This window comes from Dipodomys ordii, unplaced genomic scaffold, assembly GCF_000151885.1.
Source record: "Dipodomys ordii isolate 6190 unplaced genomic scaffold, Dord_2.0 Scaffold67, whole genome shotgun sequence".
Lineage (NCBI taxonomy): Eukaryota > Metazoa > Chordata > Mammalia > Rodentia > Heteromyidae > Dipodomys > Dipodomys ordii.
The window spans coordinates 9,080,380-9,098,585 of NW_012267283.1; the positions used below are offsets into that span (position 1 = coordinate 9,080,380).

The window sequence follows — 18,206 nt, forward strand, 5'->3', positions numbered from 1 at the left end:
GTGGCGCTGTAGCTCAAGTGGTAGAGCGCTTGCCTTGAGCTGAAGAGCTGAGGGACAGCGCCCAGGCCCAGAGTTCAAGCCCCACGACCGACCAAAAAAAAAAAAAAAATCCCCCAAAAATATTATACAGAGTGAGAAGGTTAGTCCTAGAAGACTATATATTATTCTATTTATATGAAATGCCTAGAATAAATAAATCCATTGAAGAAAAAATATTAGTGGCTGCCTAGGGCTGAAGTAAACAGAACCTTTGGGAATGACACCTAAAGGACATGGGATTTTTTTCTTGTGATGAAATGTACTAAAAAAATTGATTGTGGTGGTAGTGTATTAAAAGCATTGAAGGGAAGAAGGAGGGGTGGAAGGAGAATGGATCAATCACTAACATAGAAAGCAATCTCCATAAAACAAAATCAAAAACCTTGATTGAAAGGACACACAGTTACTACTGTTATTAAACTCAAGGGAACTGCCTCTCTTGTTGGTCCTCATTTGAAGGGGGCACCTTCTCACATACAGATCATCTTCAACAACACAGCTTCCACAAATTCAGTCATTTGATGAAATCTCAGAGGACTCTTAAAATAATGTCCTTCATGGTAGGCTAACGGCCTAAAGTTAAAGCTCAGTAAAATCAAAACAGTTCCAGAAAGAGCTATAACAATGCCGTAGATAAGCAGCTCTTACACAGCTTAGCTTAATCCAAGGATTAAAACTGGAATATCAAGAAGAATCTGTAGGTCATATATCATTTAAGTGATACTCCCTGGATATTTGTTTTTGCAGCTGACTTTTATGATCTCCACATTAAACTAGAATACTAAGTTTGAAGGTGTTATTTCTCCCTCCATTATTAAAGGCAGATCCAGAGTTCAATCCATCACCTTCTACTTTTCTCGACCCACATACCTTCCATAGGGAAATCTCATTCACTCTGTTGGTTTCTGATTCATTCACTTATCCACTTGGGGGCGGGGTGAGGGAGGGGGGCATTGTATGCTGTTTATTAAGGGGAAATGTGAGTGACATGTAGGGGCCAGAAAACAAAGATTGTAATTTTCAATAAGAATCCAAACAGACTCTGAGAATCTAGAGATATAGTTCAGTTGGAACAAGAGGAGGAGGAGGAGGAGGAATTAGAGGAGAAGGAGGATATGGTATGTGAATAAAGATTTAAAGAAGCTAAGTCTGCTATCATCCAGACAACTGGCAGGAGAGTATGCCAGGCCAAAGAAGAGCCAATTGGGGCGGGGGGGGGGGGGGGAGGACCCTCCTATGGTATGTGTGCCTAGAGTGAAGCAAACAAGAAGAGATCAAGACAGAGAGGGATGGAACCAAACTGAGTAGATCCCTCTGCACTTACTGAGATGGAGAAGCCAGTGAAAGATTTTTAGGAAAGGAATGACATGAACTGATGTTTATTTTTAAATGTTCAATACAGCCTGTAAGATAGCATCAAGGAGGCTGTTAACAAAATCACAGAGAGAGGGAGAGAGGAAATGTTTGGACTGACTAGAAGTTGCAGTGACAACATGGCAAGTCTTGATAATATTCTGAAATTAAAGGGTTAACAGGATTTCCCACATAACTGGATATGGAGAGCATGAGAAAGAGAAGTCAAAAATCTATCAGTGGTGCTTTTGGTGGAAAGACAGTTAGTTTCCACTGAGACAGAAAAGGGTTCAGGGGAGCAGGTTTAGGGAGGTAGCAAAAGCAGATCTGGAAATCAGCTTTAATCCTATTGAGACTGGAAATATAAATGAGGCAGATGGATCTTCATTGCAGATTCATGCAAGAGGACAGGGATTTATATCACTTAAGAGCCATTAGCACATGTCACTCACATGAAGCCCTGTGAGTAGATAGCATTGCTGAGGAGGAGGACCAAGATTAAACTCCAGTGCAATATGACAAGAAACAAAAGAGAAATCAGTCAAGAAGACTGGAATGCCTGGCAAGATGGAAGACATCAGGAGAATATACTATAGTCCTAAAATGCCAAGACAAGTCCTAAGAATGTCAAACACAGGAGGGCGCCATCAATTGTGCCAAACACTACTGACCATCAATTGACCACTGTCTTTATCAACAGAAGAGTGAGCGTAAAGTACTGGGGACAAAGGCATGTTGGGGTAGGTTCAAGAGGGATGGAGAGTAAAAACTGGAGATGGTTTATAGATAACTCTTTCAAGTTCTACAAAAGAAAGACATTGTAGATAAAGAGAATTATGAGGAGGGTTTTTCCCCCATTATGGAAGAAAAAGATTTTAAAATATATAGGCATATACTTACGCACATCATCAAGATGTACAATATGAAGGAAAAGAGATTGGCTAGTAGGTGATAGTGACACAGCGACCATTCTCTTCAAATTCCTGGAGTTCTCAGAGACTCTAGAGACAGGATCATCAGCAGAGAAAGCGGCCAGAGAAGAGATACTGACAACCGGAAGAGGTAGGTGAGGGTAAACAGCAGACACTCAAGAGATGACGATGATGAATGGACTGTGGTCCATTCAGATGCCTGGAAGCAAGGCGGGCTTGCTTTGAGACTAGGGGCACAGGCTGGTAAGACAGGTTAACCTAGGGGATGCTTTCCAACAGCAGCCATGTGCAGCTATATGGGGATCGTATGTAGTGGGGGGGAACCTAGAATGAACCAGGACTGTACAAGGGTTCAGAGACATATACAAAGGCTCAACAACAGCAAATAATCATGATGACTTTTAGTAGGTGAAAGACACTGAAAAGACAGCAGGATCAATAAACCAGTCCTACTGGGATAGAAGGATGCTACTAGGTAAACCTAAAGGAGATAGGCTAGAGAGGGAAATATTCTCATCTTCAACCTACAAGTTCTTAATACCTCTAGCATCCTACTAGAAGTCCATAAGCAGAAATTTCGCACGAGCTTGAGATCATGAAGGCTAACCTGAACTCACAATTTCCCCCAAAGAGCTTCTTTCTTCATATTTCCTACTTAGTTCTGCCCTAGTCAGAAACCCAGGTAACACCTGACTTTCCCACTGTTCTCCACTACTCTATGTCTCATCCTCACATACAGTGGGCACCAGGATCTTCAGATTCAACCACTTTATTACCTTTACAGTCTCATCTGCTTAGCTCAGCCCCAGAACAACTCCTCTTCCGAATTTAGGCTCTCATTTCTTACTCTCTCTTTCGGTCTTCCTAGTACACTTTATACCAGATACTTTCAGATTTGACCACACCACTGCTACTGCACCACCTATAAAGGCTTCTCATTGCCTTTAAAATAAAGAGCACATTCCTGGGATTGGAACAAATGTTCTTGCAAGACCTGAGCCCCTCCTCTATCTATGTGCTCGACCCCTTTTCAACAAGTGCTTTTCTGGCGGTAATGGCATCTGAATTCAGGATCGTGCATTTGCTAGCAAATGCACTATCACTTGAGTCAAGACCACCTCACAGACACACACCCTCCTCCCAAGTGTCTTATTTTTGTTACTTTTTAATAGGATCTCACACTTAGGCCTGACCAGCCTGAACTGTAATCCTCCTATTTACATCTTCTATGTAGCTGGGATGACAGACTTGAAACATCATGGCCAGCTTTTATTGGTTAAAATGGGGTCTTCCAAACCTTTCTGCCTGTATTGGCCTCAGTATGATCCTCTCAATCTCTATAGCTGAGATTACAGGTACAAACCATTGAGCCCAACATGAAGTGACTTTTCTAAAATCTCAAATCATCTCATGTATATCTTTGTAAGACAGTTATTTTTCATGCTATCTTTTTGCTACCAGTCCTGGGGCTTGAACACAGGTCTTCTGTACTGTCCCTGAGCTTCTTTTGCTCAAGGCTAATGTTCTACCATTGAAACCACAGCTCTACTTCCCACTTTTTGGTGGTTAGTTGGAGATGAGAGTCTCACAGACTTTCCTGCCTGCCAAGGCTGGCTTCAAACCACAATCTTCAGATCTCAGCCTCCTGAGTGGCCAGGGTTAAAGGTGTGAGCCACAGGCAGCCAGGTCAGCTCATCTTTCTTAAGAGGCCATCTCTCTTAGAACTACTTTTCTGGAGGTGGAAAGTATAAAAGACAGATGTTTTTTTTAAGACAACATCCATGGACCCTGCAACAGTCAAGTTCAATGCCAGACTGAAAGAATTTGGTATAAAGGAAACAATAAACATGTAAACAAACAAGCCAACTGGAGGATTATGATAGCTTTTATTGTAACAATGAAACTGTGGCTGAGGTTTTTCATTACTGGCTGTGCATTACAGGTATGTGATATTTAATACTTTTTTATTGTAAAAACACTGTATAGAGGGGTTACAGTTACATGAGCAAGGTAATGAGTACATTTCCTATCAAGCATTGTTACCTCCTCCGGCATGTGATATTTTGACCTAATTCTTACAGACATGGTAAAAACCCTGAACAAAAAAAAAGGAAAAGACCAGTTGCTTTCTAGGAGGTTTAAGTGTGTAGGGAAAAGGTCCTTTAGCACTTAAATTCCTCTGGTCGGGGGAAGGCAAATGTCAATAATCATCACAGGTCATTCAAAAAGTACTTACTAAGACCCTCTTGGGCAAGCTCATACAATACACACTGGGAAGACTAGTTACCAAAATTATTAAAAGTCCCTGAGGTAGCTGGGCACAGGAGGCTCATGACTATAATTCTAGCTACTCAGAAGACTGGGATTCAGGACTGAGGTTTGAAGACAGCCTTAGCAAATAAATCAAGAGACTCTTATATCCAATTAAACAGCAAAAAGCCAGAAATGGGGCTATTACTCAAGTGGTGCCAATTGAGAGGGAAAAAAAATGAGCAAGAGCACAAGGCCCTGCATTTGAGCCCTGGTACTGGCAGATGCACGCATGCGCGTACACACGTTCCTAATATAATGAGGATGGCTAGTATCAATTACCATTAGGTAAATACATACCAGATACTGTGTAATAAACTCTTTATATATACGTCATTGTAATTTTACCAACCTGAAATAGTTGCTATTACTATTATATTTTTAATTGAAGAAAATAAAACTCAGACATGATAAGTATGTACCAAAGGACATAGAGCCAATAATTAATCAAGTCCGTGTACCTTTAGATATCAAACCATTCAACTAAATTGAACCCAGGACTTCATACTTGCTAAACAAAGGCTCTACCACGTAGGCCACAACCCCCAATCCTTTTGCTTTTAGTTTGCTTTAGACAAGGTCTCACTAATTTTGTCCAGGCTGGCCTTAAACTCTTAATCCTTCTGCCTGTACTTACCTTGATAGCTGGATGTCAGGCTTTTGCTACCATGATTAGTTCCATTCAAATCCTCTTATAGTAAGTTAGTAAAATACTAGTGCCTGACATCTCTTTCATCCTGTTTGTAGCGGTCTTCAAGACAGCCTATTCTAGGAGGAAAGAGGATCTGAACTTCCACCAATATATCTATGCCAGTATGGGACAAATATGAGGACTCCATTTTTCTAACTTGATCTGTACTCTTTGATAACAGCTGTATTTTTTAATGGGGAGGCCATCTCCCTCATCTTCTTGAAAGACAATGACTTCCTTTTTTTTTTAAATGTAGTAGAGCAGTGAGTTTATTGAAAGCAAAAAGAGTATAGACTCTCCACAGAGAGGAGCCCCAGAGCCAAGAGTCCAAGACAAAAAACTTTCAATCAAGAAAATGCCAAAGGCTTAACAAAAATGGTTAATAATGGTTTTGTTTTTATGCAGAAGGAAAGGGAGGGAAATAAGGAATATCTCTCCATGTTTTGACAGGAAAGAAAAAGGATTCTGGCTAGTTCGTGGTGGCCAGAGTGAACAATATGACAACTATCTCCCTGTGTCTATGGAAACCCAACCTGGCCAACCAGACCAACCTAAGGCAGAGGACAAGTCTGGCAGCAGCAAGAAGTAGTACTACTCAACAAAGACACAGCAGCAGAAGCACTAAGATGGCCAAGTTGGGTATCAGGAAATCTGAGATCGGGTTTTCTCCGAGTTTCTATTTCTAACTTACTTTTCACCTTGAACAAGTTACATAACTTCTCTGGAAACAGAAAACAATTTACACCCTTTCCATTTCTCTCCATTCACACCTGGTTCTTCATTCCTCTTCCCTTATTTTTAGAAATCTATTTTAGCATTTTATTTGAGTTACAAGTTTCCTATTCTTAATATATTCCTCAGTCCCCCAACCACCTTGCTTGTGACAGATTGCCTAAAAGACCAAAATAGTATGGCAATGTGAAATGTTTATTTTTTATATGAAAAAAAGGATGTCACATTATCTTAAAGATGCTGAGTTCCTAATCTCAAATCCCTAATAAAACACGTATTTTTGTTTCACTTATTTCTTATCATATAAAGCAGCAGCAATTTCTGTCTTATCTATGGTAGATAAATACTAGTTTTTGGTATTATCCTACTCACATTTGCCTTCTATAAAGCAGTGACTGATGATGAAAAAAAAAATCACTGACTTACCTACATGAAGCCTTCTGAGTAGAATAGATGAATTCACATTTCCCATGGATACAGTAACCATTGAGGTTTTCAGGGCAAGGCATGTGACTCCCAACATAAACATCTTCTCTTTGATCGCTAGCATCTTAAAAGAACATAAACCAGGTCACTGAATAGTGAAAAGCAAACTAAAAAACAGGTAACTTTTCAAAGGTTCTGAAATAGCAAATAAATTCACCCCTTACAAATCACCTATTAGGGAATTTAGAAAGGAGATTAATCAGTATGATAGAAGATTGGGTAAGATCCAAGCTACCTTCCAATTTCCATTATGCCACAGCAGGTGAGCTAGGCTCAAAGCATTTAAAACTATTTGTAGCATGTGACCACTACACACTACTATTGTACGGAAAGAAAAAAAAGCCAAAGAAGGCTAAGCATCTGCACATCTATTGGTCCCTGGTGGTGTACAATCCTAGCTACTAAGGAGGTGGAGATCTGAAGATCTCAGTCCAAGAGAATCTTATCTCCAATTAATGAAGGAAGGAAGGAATGAAGGAAGGAAGGAAGGAAGGAAGGAAGGAAGTAAAGGAAGGAAGGGAGGGAGGGAGGGAGGGAGGGAGGGAGGGAGACAGGGAGGGAAACCAGATGTCATCAGTGGCTCACACCTGTAATCCTAGCTACTCAAGAGGCTGAGATCTGAGGAAAGCAGTTCAAAGCCAGCTGGGGCAGGAAAGTCCATGAGACTCTTCTCTCCAATTAAGCACCAGAAAACCAGAAGTAGTACTGTTGCTCAAAGTGATAGAGACCTAGCCTTGAGCAAAAAGAGCTCAGGGACAGCACACTCAAACCCCAAGTTCAAGCCCTATGACAGACAAAAAAACAAAATAAAATAACCAGCTATCTATATGGTATATCTATCTATATGGTAACAGCAAAGGAATTACCTCCCTAAGACACAGATAAATGCTTTAATAAATTCTGAAGGTTTGTAGAAACTAAGAAGGATGAACTAGGAGGCTGCATATGTACGTATGGCTGTGGGAAAAAGATAAACGGAGAAGTGTCAATAGCAATACAGGTGTAAAAACAAAGCTCAGGTTTCCTGGAGAACAAAATTTACTCATGGACATAAGAAAACTTTAATGATTATTAAGCTTGGTGGAAGAATAAATAAAGCAAAGACTGTGTCACCCATAACAAAAACAGGATGCCATTTGACCTCAAAATGTATGTGTTTACATTGTACTAACTTATCTCTAGAAAGAGATGGTAACTAGAAGTCAGGAGGTTCAACATACAATTCTCAGTTTAAAAAAATACCTTTGCTACTTTGTGATGCTGATCACATCACTTCCTGACCCTGAGAGGGCTGTGTGCAGTGCTCTCTAGGAACAGACATAGAATAGGGACACATATGTAGCTTTTTATTTTCTAGAAGTGATATTTTAAAAAGAAATTAAAATTAAAATTCATCTGATACTTTTACTTTAAATATATTCCCAATATAAAAAATTAAGGTATTTTATATTCTTTTAAAGAAACCTCCAAGATCCAGCATTTTACATTCATAACATACTTCACATGCTGAGTAGCTGTCTGTGGCTAACAGTTTCCACACTGAACAGCACAAGATAGATACTAATGAATTTGGTAATCATCTACCAATCACTTTACACGTGCCAAATACTCTAGACAGCAGAGACACAAAAATAAGACATATCCTAACCTCAGCACTTTCTATGATTTTCTCCAGCTCCTGGACTATAATTCTCTGTGGCAAAAGAACCAAGCCCTCCTCTAGGCTGCTATGACCCCGGACACTGACTATTATATTTTACCATCCATGATACTGTGGCATCACTACGCTGATTGTTTGTTTGTTTGTTTGTTTAACTCAGGCACCATGAAACTGCAAGCTCCTTTAGAATCTAGACATTCGTCCTATTCTGTGTTTCTAAGCGGAAGCTAAAACTTAATTAACAGATCTTTTATTTATTAATACTTGTGATCCAAGCAGAAGATGTTCTTCAAGCAGTTAGCACTGCTGGAGAAATAGTTTAATAGAAAATGAAGAACTCGTATGTACTTTTCTGCTACCATTTTTCAAATTAAAAACCCTATTTTCTGCTCCCAGTCAAGTCATGAAAAAGCAAAGGAACACAGACCTCACCTCAGATCACAGCACTTTGAAAACACAGTACTTTCCCAGTGGGATGCCATCAGAGTATATAATCAAGGCACCATAGAGAGTGTGCCAACCTATAATAGTAAAATCCCATAATGTATGTTAACAATGAGATGGTATAGCTTGGAAAAGGTGTGGTAATGTACTAATCTGTCATAAGAAAGCCGTATAGGCAGCAGGGGACTTCGGGAATAACGCAAGCTATCAGAGAATTCAACTGTATAAAAGCAGTAAGAAAAAATTAACTAAATTAAGAATAAGATTTCAAGAAATTAATAGACAAAGAACACTGAATGAAGTATCATCAACAGTGAGGCTAGCTAAAAACAAAAGGAATACTAGTAAGTCTTCAAAGCTTTGCTCAGAGTTCAAAATTCAGCATTCCTTTCAAAGTCATTATTCATTCCATTATGCTTATAAAATATCCTATGCAAAACCAGCTGTAAGTTCAGTTGGGCTAGAGGACACAAAGAAATCAGGAAAGTCAACATATAAATTGGATGGTACATGGTTCCCTGTCCTCAAGAAGCATATCGTTGATCTAGGGAAATCTATATATAAAAAGTTGCACACATAAGAGGTACTCAACCATATGACAGTTTGTAATTAAATGCCAATGGGTATCACGGAAGTTCACATTCAGAGAAAAGGCCATCATAGGCTGAATTACCCAAGAGAATTTGTAGCTAAGGGAGGACCGAGGTTAAACTTAAAGCACACTCAGGCTTAGAAAGGAAGACTGGAAGGATAAGGAATCCAGTACTGAATATCCTCAAGTACAAAAACAAGAAACAGCTCAATATAGCAAGGTTGGTGCCCTGAGACATGGAAAGGGTGTACATCAAGGATGGAAAAGCAGGTTGAAGCCATATTCGGCAAAATGTGACCTCCCGTTAGGACACATTTTTTTATCACATAGATAAGGAAGACACTGAAGGACTTTCTACTGGAGAATAACATAATAAAAGCACACTTCAAAAGAAAATTCAATAGAGGGCTGGGAAGGTGGCTCAGTGGTAGAGTGCTTGCCTTGCATGCATGAGGCCCTGGGTTCAATTCCTCAGCACCACATAAGCAGAAAAAGCTGGAAGTGGCTCTGTGGCTCAAGTGGTAGAGTGCTAGCCTTGAGCTGAAGAGCTGAGGAACAGCACCCAGGCCCAGAGTTTAGGCCCCACACCAACCAAAAAAAAAAAAAATTCAATAGACAACAATTTCCTAGGTTGAGTAAGAAGGAGGAACTGCTAATGGTTCTGAGAGTCCTTTCACAAGTGGCAAAAAATGTTTAAAACTAAGACTATGATGATGCTTATATTAACTCTACAAAATTTTTAAAAACCACTGAACTGTACAGTTTAAACAAGTAACTTGAGGATATGTAAATTCTACCCCAATCAAGCCATGGGTTAAGCTCGTCACTGGGTGGTTCATGCCTGTAATCCTAGCTACTCAGGAAGCTGAGATCTGAGGATTAGGGTTCAAAGCCCAGGCAGGAAAGTCTATGAGACTCTTATCTCCAATTAACTACCAGAAAGCCTGAAGTGGAACTGTGGCTAAAGTGGTACAGCACTCACCTTGAACAAAAAAAGATTAAGAATAGCAACAAGACCCTGAGTTCAAGCCCAAGGACCAGCACCAAAAAAAAAAAGCTAACATAATTACTTACATACCAACATACAAGATAAAGAAATCAGGTGATCTATTAGAAACGTTAAGAGTGTGGCATAGCACGTGGGAGATAGAAGCAGAAGGATCACAAATTCAAAGAAAGACATCTTGTCTCAAAAACAAAGACTAACCAGGCTTGATAGCTTACACCTGCAATCCTAGCTACTCAGGAGGCAAAGACAGAAGACTCAAGGTTCAAGGCCAGCCTGGGCAAAACACCTCAACAGATGAGCTGGATGCAAAAGGTGTAAAAGGATCGCATTCCAAGGACAGCCTAGGTAAAACCAGTAGAGCATGTGATTGGAGATCCCAAGGCCCTAAGTTCAAACTACAGTAAAATAAAGTAAAATAAACCAGAGGACCAAGAAATAGCTCAATGGTTGCCTAGTAAGAGCAAAGCCGTAGGTTTACCCTGGCAATGCAGAAGAAGGTGAAAAGGAGGGAAAAGGAGGAAAGAGGAGAATGTATGCTTCAAACCAATGATAATGAAAGCTATGCCAAAGCTGAGCAGTAGGAATGAATTCTAAAATATGCACCCAAAAACAACAATAATCAAGCTTGACAGTATTCAGAACGAGTAAATCCTGGAACTAAGATTGAAGGGGTCGGGGGAGGGAAGAGAAAGTAGGAGAAAAACAATGGAGGGGGTAACAATGCTTGACAAGAAATGTACTCATTACCTTACTCATTTAACTCTAACTCCTCTGTACAGTGTCTTTACACTAAAAAATACTGATCATTAAAAAGATTGAAGGGTGCACAGTGGCTATCTGGTTTAACTGACAGTCTGTTTCTACTTTAACACTTCCAATGAGGACAAACTCATTATAACAACACAATGGATTAAAATGCTATTGGATTTCCTTCATATCAAATGAAATCTCTTTGGGTAGCTTTCCTAGTGTCTATTCATCTCCTTCCCCACTACCCACCAGCATATTTTATTCTTGAGGTCAAAGTTCCCACTCCCATTTGTGTTTGAACAAGTTTAGTTTGCATCTGTCTTTTAAGAGTGGTGCTCAGCATTAACCCAGTTCTCTAGAAGAGAACCACCCTCTCTTTATTAAAGATACTTAATAAGCAATTATGCAAAAAGTATCTTTAAAATATGAGCCTAATGACAGGGGACCCAATAGAGAGAAATAGAGAGAACATAGTAAGCTGAATACAAATTTAGATCTCCACTCACTCAAAAAACATTTGTTAAATACTAATTGTGTTCCAGGCTGTCGTAATTCCTGGAACATGAAACAAGGACAGAACAAAGACCCACCAAGTAACTAAATACATGAAATTATTGCTCTAGAAAGAGGTAACAGCTGTTGGGTACATGAAACATTCTGAAGAAGAGTCAGTAAGGAAAAGAGGAACTGTGACATAGAGTTTCAAAAGAGCAAACAGGGTTGGGTCAGAAAGCCTGTTGCTTTTGACCTTCATTCTCCATGAGCAACGAACGAGTTCAGCGTCTTCATCTGCAAAATGAAGATAGCATGTAGTAACCCAAATATATGAAAATACCTGGTGAGAAATTTAAGCACAACCAGGAAAACCAACACTGAAGCCAGAAAACAAAGGTGTTAGAAATAGCCGTAACAATATCATTAATGAATGTTGTATTTAGTAACCCGGTGTTTAGAATTCAGGGCAATCCCACTTTATAGATGTGATCACTGAGGCTCAGAGATGTCAAGATACACTGCTTTTAGCTATGGTTTCGCCAAGAAACTTGCGAGATGTGTAAGGAATAAACAAAAAGATAATATCCAAGCATCTGCTTTGATGGACAAATAAATTAAGACAACTTCCAAATATGAAGATTAAAAGGCTTTCAAGCTTCAATAAAGCACGGTTTCGGGCTGGGAAGGTGGCTCAGTGGTAGAGCACTTGCCTTGCATGCTCGAGGCCCTGGGTTCGATTCCTCAGCACCACATAAGCAAAAAGAAAAAAGCCGGAAGTGGAGCTGTGGCTTAAGCGGTAGAGTGCTAGCCTTGAGCTGAAGAGCTGAGGGACAGCGCCCAGGCCCAGAGTTCAGGCCCCACGACCGGACCCAAAAAATAAAAATAAAAAAAAATAAATAAAGCACGGTTGCTTTCACAAACCATAGCAGAGATGTGGCCTCAGTACAGTACAATCTAGGCCCAGAAAGATTCTGGGTAAACAGTGCCCTTGGGCAAGTGGTGACAGGCTCCACCAACAGCTGCAACTGCTGGTGTCTGAATGATGTTTGTGTATGTTTGATAGAAAAAGGACACTTGGCCACCCAGCAACTCAGTCCATCCATAGAAGTTCACACAAATCCCACTGCAGCTACAGTGTTTGGCATACAAAGCACAGAACTTCACTCAAATTCCACCTCTCCCAGACATTTCTCAGATCTTCACTGTTCCTAACCAACATGATCCTCTTTTCCCATGACCCTTTTTAACTACACTCTATTTATGACAACAGTTAATTTTCATCTTATTAGTAGTTGTTTGCATTTCTTACTATAGCATAAACTTTAAATTATCATGTACTATGTTATCTTTTCTATTAGCATCAATGATTTGTACAAGGGTGTTTCCTTTTTTTTTTTTTTTGCTTGTTTTTTTTGTGTGCTGGTACTAAGAGGCTTGAATTGAGGACCTATAGCTTTCTCCACTCAAGGCCAGCACTTTACTATTAGAGCCACAGCTCCACTTCCAACTTCTTATAGTTAATTGAGGAAAGAGTATCATGGACTTCCCTATCCAAGCTGGCTCTGAACTGCAATCCTCAGACCTCGGAGTAGCTGGGATTACAGATGTGAGCCACTGGCATCAGGCTTTAAACAATGAATCTTTATCCTTCTCTCTCATCTTCTCCCCACCTTTCCCCTTTGGTCTCATCAAGTTTCCCTGTTTTATTTTCACACATGTACAGAGATTATTATGACTATATTAGTTCTCTTGGCCCATCTCTGTTCAAGTGTCCTCTTCCTCCTACTTCTCATACCCCAGTCCAGACAGGTCTTAACTTCCTAATGTTCTTTTTGTTAAACAGTATGTTAATTGGTCACAGAGGCCATGACATCCCACCTGCATAGACCATGTTTAGATTATCTTCTGTCCATGAGTACTAGCTGCTAAAAGGACCAATATAAATTAGGTATGAAATAAACTATACAGACTGATTGTGATTATTTAAGTAATAGATCAATTTTACCCATGTACAGAATTTTCAGTATCTCAAGTCACAAAGGTACTAAGTTATTAGCATATATACTCACATGATACTATTATAGTCATTATACCATAGTCATATATACAAGTCATTATACAATTTTATCAACAGTACATACATTCTTTGAGGTATACACAATTCCCCAAATCGCCTTAAATATGAGCTTCTAAATGCAAGAAAAAAAATAGTCTTCTAAGTGTAGCCATGTACTATTAGCCTAAAACTAGAGCTGATGTACTATGTCCCCTGTTTGAAATAAGCATTTTGCATCAGCATAGGAAACTGGGATTTACCAAACTCATAGATAAGTTATAATGGATTCAGATTTGATAAATAACGTTCAAATAAAAAAGTGATTTATTATTCAGTGACATAAAGTTAACAATTCTGTGTTGAAAATAAACTATACAACTTGTGGGTGGAGATGAAGGGAAAAACTGGGAGAGAGCAAAGGAAGGGGTGACACTGTCCAAAAAGAAATGTGCTCATGCCTGTAATCCTAGCTACTCAGGAGGCTGAAATCTGAGGATCACGGTTCAAAGCCAGCCTGGCAGGAAAGTTCATGAGACTCTGATCTCCAATTAACCGCCAGAAAACTGGAAGTGGCACTGTGGCTTGAACTGAAGAGCTCAGGACTGTGTCCAGGACCAGAGTTCAAGCTCCACAACCAAGAGAGAGAGAGAGAGAGAGAGAGAGAGAGAGAGAAATGTATTCATTCCCTGACTTATGTAACTGTAACCCTTCTATAAATCATCTTTATAATAACACTTTAAAAAAAGTTTTAACAATTACTGAATACTTAAAAACTGTATTAGACACTGTTCTAAATACTTGATAAATTATCCTATTTAAATTTTATGCAATTCTATGAGATGGTACTATTATCATTCACATGATTTTTTTAAGTTACTTTAAAAACAACAACAACATAAAACAATCAGGGGTATTGAGATAGATCACACTTTTTCCCTCTAGTACTCAGGGTCAAATCCAAGATTTTATGCATGCTAAGCAAACATTATACCACTGAACTAAATCCGTAACACTTAGTGTTTTTGTTTTGTTGGTCCTGAAGCTTGAACTCGGGTCTCTGAGCCTCTTTATACTCAAGGCTAGTTCTCTATCACTTGAGCTATAGCATCACTGCTGGATTTTTCTGAGTAGCTTATTGGAGATAAGAGTCTCCCAGCCTTTCCTGACTGGGCTGGCTTCAAACTGCGATCCTCAGATCTTAGCCTCCTAAGTAGTTAAGATTACAGGTGTGAGATACCAGTGCCCCAGCTAACGCTTGGTTTTTTGAGACAAGGTCTAGCTATATAGTTCAAGTTGCCCTGGAACTTGCAATATACCCCAGGCTGACCTCTCAAACTTGTAGTTAAACCTCCCAAGTGCTTAGATTATAGGTATGTACCACTATATCTAGCAGATATGCATTTTCATTATTATAACTAAATAAGGAAAAGATGCACTGGTCTAGGACAATATACAGTCCAAAGATCTTGTTCAAAGATAGTCCAAAGATCTAAGATCTAGACCTATGTTGGTTAAGTAGCACTGGAATTAGTCTCAGCTACTTCTTACGACAGTAGTTGCAAGGATCAAATTAATGTGTATAAATGTCAAATGGGAAAGTGCAACAGAATGAGGTCAAGAGACCTGGATTCCAGTTTGTTTTTTAACTTAACTAGATGTAAGACTTGTGCAAATAAATGCTATCACTTGAGCCACATCCACTCTACTGACATGTATAGAGCATCCTCTTATGTGCTAGATAATCTGCTAGGCTTAGTGATGCAGAGTGACGATGACAAGTACTGTCATCCTGTCTGTGCAGAATTCTTAGCCTACAGGAGATGAGTTAAAAATAAATTATAATAGAGTAGATGAATGCTCAGCTAGGGGAGGATGTAAGAAAGGCACCTAATCTAAGTTGAAGGTCAAAGAATATATTCCAAAAAGAAATGCCTTCCACTGCTGAGACTAAAAACATGAATAGGAGGTCAGAGAATGAAATAAAGACTTCCAGGCAGAGGGAAAAGGGTCACCAACCTGGACACAGATGGAAGGAAGTGTTAACAGTAGATTCTATATTAGAGTATCTTTTCATGTGTGCCAGGATTGAGACTTAAACTCAAAGCTCTGCACTCTGGCTCAAGCTTATTCCTTTTCAACTAGTACTCTTATCACTTAACCTATAGTTTGGGGGGTTTTTGATGGTTAATCAAAGATGTAGTCTCATAGACCTTTCTGCGTGAGCTGGCTTCAACCATAATCATCCAGATCTTAAGCCTCCTGAGGAGCTAGGATTATAGGCATGAGCCACTATAGTTGGTCAAAATTTAGAAATATCATGATTCAGTACCTTTTACATCTGGTGAATATTGCAGTCCATCATCTTTCTTTCCCAGCAAACTCATATCATCTGTGTCTGTGAGAAGAAAACAGTGTTAAATCAAATAGATACGAAGTGGCGGCCATACAGTGGAACTCCCAATTATTCCAAATGCTCCAGGACATCCTGTACTTTCTATCACTTTATCCACTCACATTTTCCACCATTCTCTCTTCTGTAAATTGATAGGTAACATCATGTGAATTTATCATGTACAACATAATGCTTTGATGTATGCCACACTAAAGAAGAATTTCTACCATTCTCTTCAATAGCTGTCCCTTTTCTGTCTTAGACCTCAGTGCAAACCAGGTAGATATGCTCTTTGCATACTAGTCTCGTGTCATTTGGACCTCAGAGTTCAAATTTCACCCATTTTAAAAAGTCTTTCCTGTCAAAGCTAAAACTACACATGCACTCAGCTGTGTGTTATTTTAAACTTTCTCTCCAAGGAACAATGAATGTTTTCCTGGAAACATCAAGTTAAGAAGAATATGGAATCTCGGCTGTGTCATCAAATAACTTTATTAATTTGTGAACTGCATCTGGAATGGGAACTTTTTTTAAAAAAAAACCCACAATACCAGCTAGAAGGCACAAGTTTCAGCCTCTAATACATTGGGAGGAAAGATATAGGGAGGTTAGGGAGGTAGACAGAAAAAAAAAAGTATTTTTGGGGGGTCAGTAGTAGAGCTTGAATTCTGGGCCTGGGCTCAAGGCAAGCACTCTACCACTTGAGCCACAGCACCACTTCCAGTTTCCTGGTGGTTTACTGGAGATAAGAGCCGCATGGACTTTCTTGCGCAGGCTGGTTTGAATCCCAATCCTCAGATCTCAGCCTCCTGAGTAACCAGGATTACAAGCATGAGACACCGATGCCTGGCTAGAAAATTATTGATGGTACTGAAATAATGACTAAGGCCTAACCAGGCAGAAATCATCTACATCTTCATATGAATTTCAATTAAAATTCTTAAGTTTGGCCAACTGCTCTGAACTTGACATTCCATGCAAACATGCAAGTAGTTCCTCAGAAGAGGACTTCCCTAAGCTATTCCTCCCGCCTGAGATCTAAATTCTACCACATGAAATAAAATAAATCATATTCCAAGATCAAAGCCAAAAGAAATCTCTACATCTATCATCTTTCCCCCATCATCCCTTCCTGGAAGTTCTCTGATAAGCTTCTTGGGTATTCTATGGTAGCTCAGCCTAGAGGTGTTGCAATCAGGTAGGCAGTGTGTTAAAAATAATTCACCACCAAGATAAAGTACCAAACTTTATTTTAGGAACTTTTGCCCTTAATTCTGATGAAAGTATATCCCTTTAGTAAGCCACCAAGGGAGAAAGGAGGGTGTAGAGTTAAAAAGTATACAATCCGCCGGGCACTGGTGGCTCACGCCTGTAATCCTAGCTACTCAGGAGGCTGAGATTTGAGGATCTTGGTTCAAAGCCAGCCCGGGCAGGAGAGACCGTGAGACTCCTATCTCCAATAAACCACCAGAAAACCAGAAGTGGCGCTGTAGCTCAAGTGGTAGAGCGCCCGCCTTGAGCTGAAGAGCTGAGGGACAGTGCCCAGGCCCAGAGTTCAAGCCCCACAACCGACAAAAAATAAATAAATAAATAAATAAAAAAGTATACAACCCTAGTTCACCTGTATATAAACACAATATATAACTGCAATCACAAAATAGGTCATGTGAAAACAAACTATTTTTCTCTAGAAAAAGAACAGTTAGGAATGCATGGCAAACATAGATTTATTTGTTTTGTTTTGTTTTGTTTTTATGCCAATTGTGGGGTCTGAACTCTGGGCCTGGGCGCTGTCCCCCAGCTCTTCAGCTGTAGACCAGTGCTCTACCACTTGAGCTTTTTCTGCTTATGTGGTGCTGAGGAATCGAACCTAGGGCCTCATGCATGCAAGGCAAGCACTCTACCACTGAGCCACCTTCCCAGCCCAAAACATAGTTTTATTTGTAATCAAGTCAAAATAAGCTAACCTTTAGCTATTATCAAATTTAAAATCACCTTAGAACTATAAATACACTGAAAGCTAATTTAGATGGATACACTAGGATCCATGCAGATAAGCTGAGGAACTAAATAAACAACCAAGAAGTATGCTTTATATCTTTTTTTTTTTTGGGGGGGGGTCCGGTCGTGGGGCCTGAACTCTGGGCCTGGGCGCTTTTCAGCTTGAGCTTTTCAGCTCAAGGCTAGCGCTCTACCACTTGAGCCACAGCGCCACTTCCGGCTTTTTTCTTTTTGCTTATGTGGTGCTGAGGAATCGAACCCAGG

General features: G+C 39.7%; 1 protein-coding gene across 1 annotated transcript in view; it reads right to left on the reverse strand.

Moving 5' to 3' along the window:
• Positions 1–18,206, reverse strand: part of Tmeff1 (transmembrane protein with EGF-like and two follistatin-like domains 1) — a 74,549-nt gene that overhangs the window by 8,976 nt on the left and 47,367 nt on the right. The window contains exons 8-9 of the mRNA XM_013023239.1: positions 15,879–15,944; positions 6,484–6,607 (exon numbers count right to left, since the gene is read on the reverse strand). Of these exons, the coding sequence (XP_012878693.1) occupies positions 6,484–6,607; positions 15,879–15,944 (190 nt within the window). The remainder of the gene's footprint in view (positions 1–6,483; positions 6,608–15,878; positions 15,945–18,206) is intronic.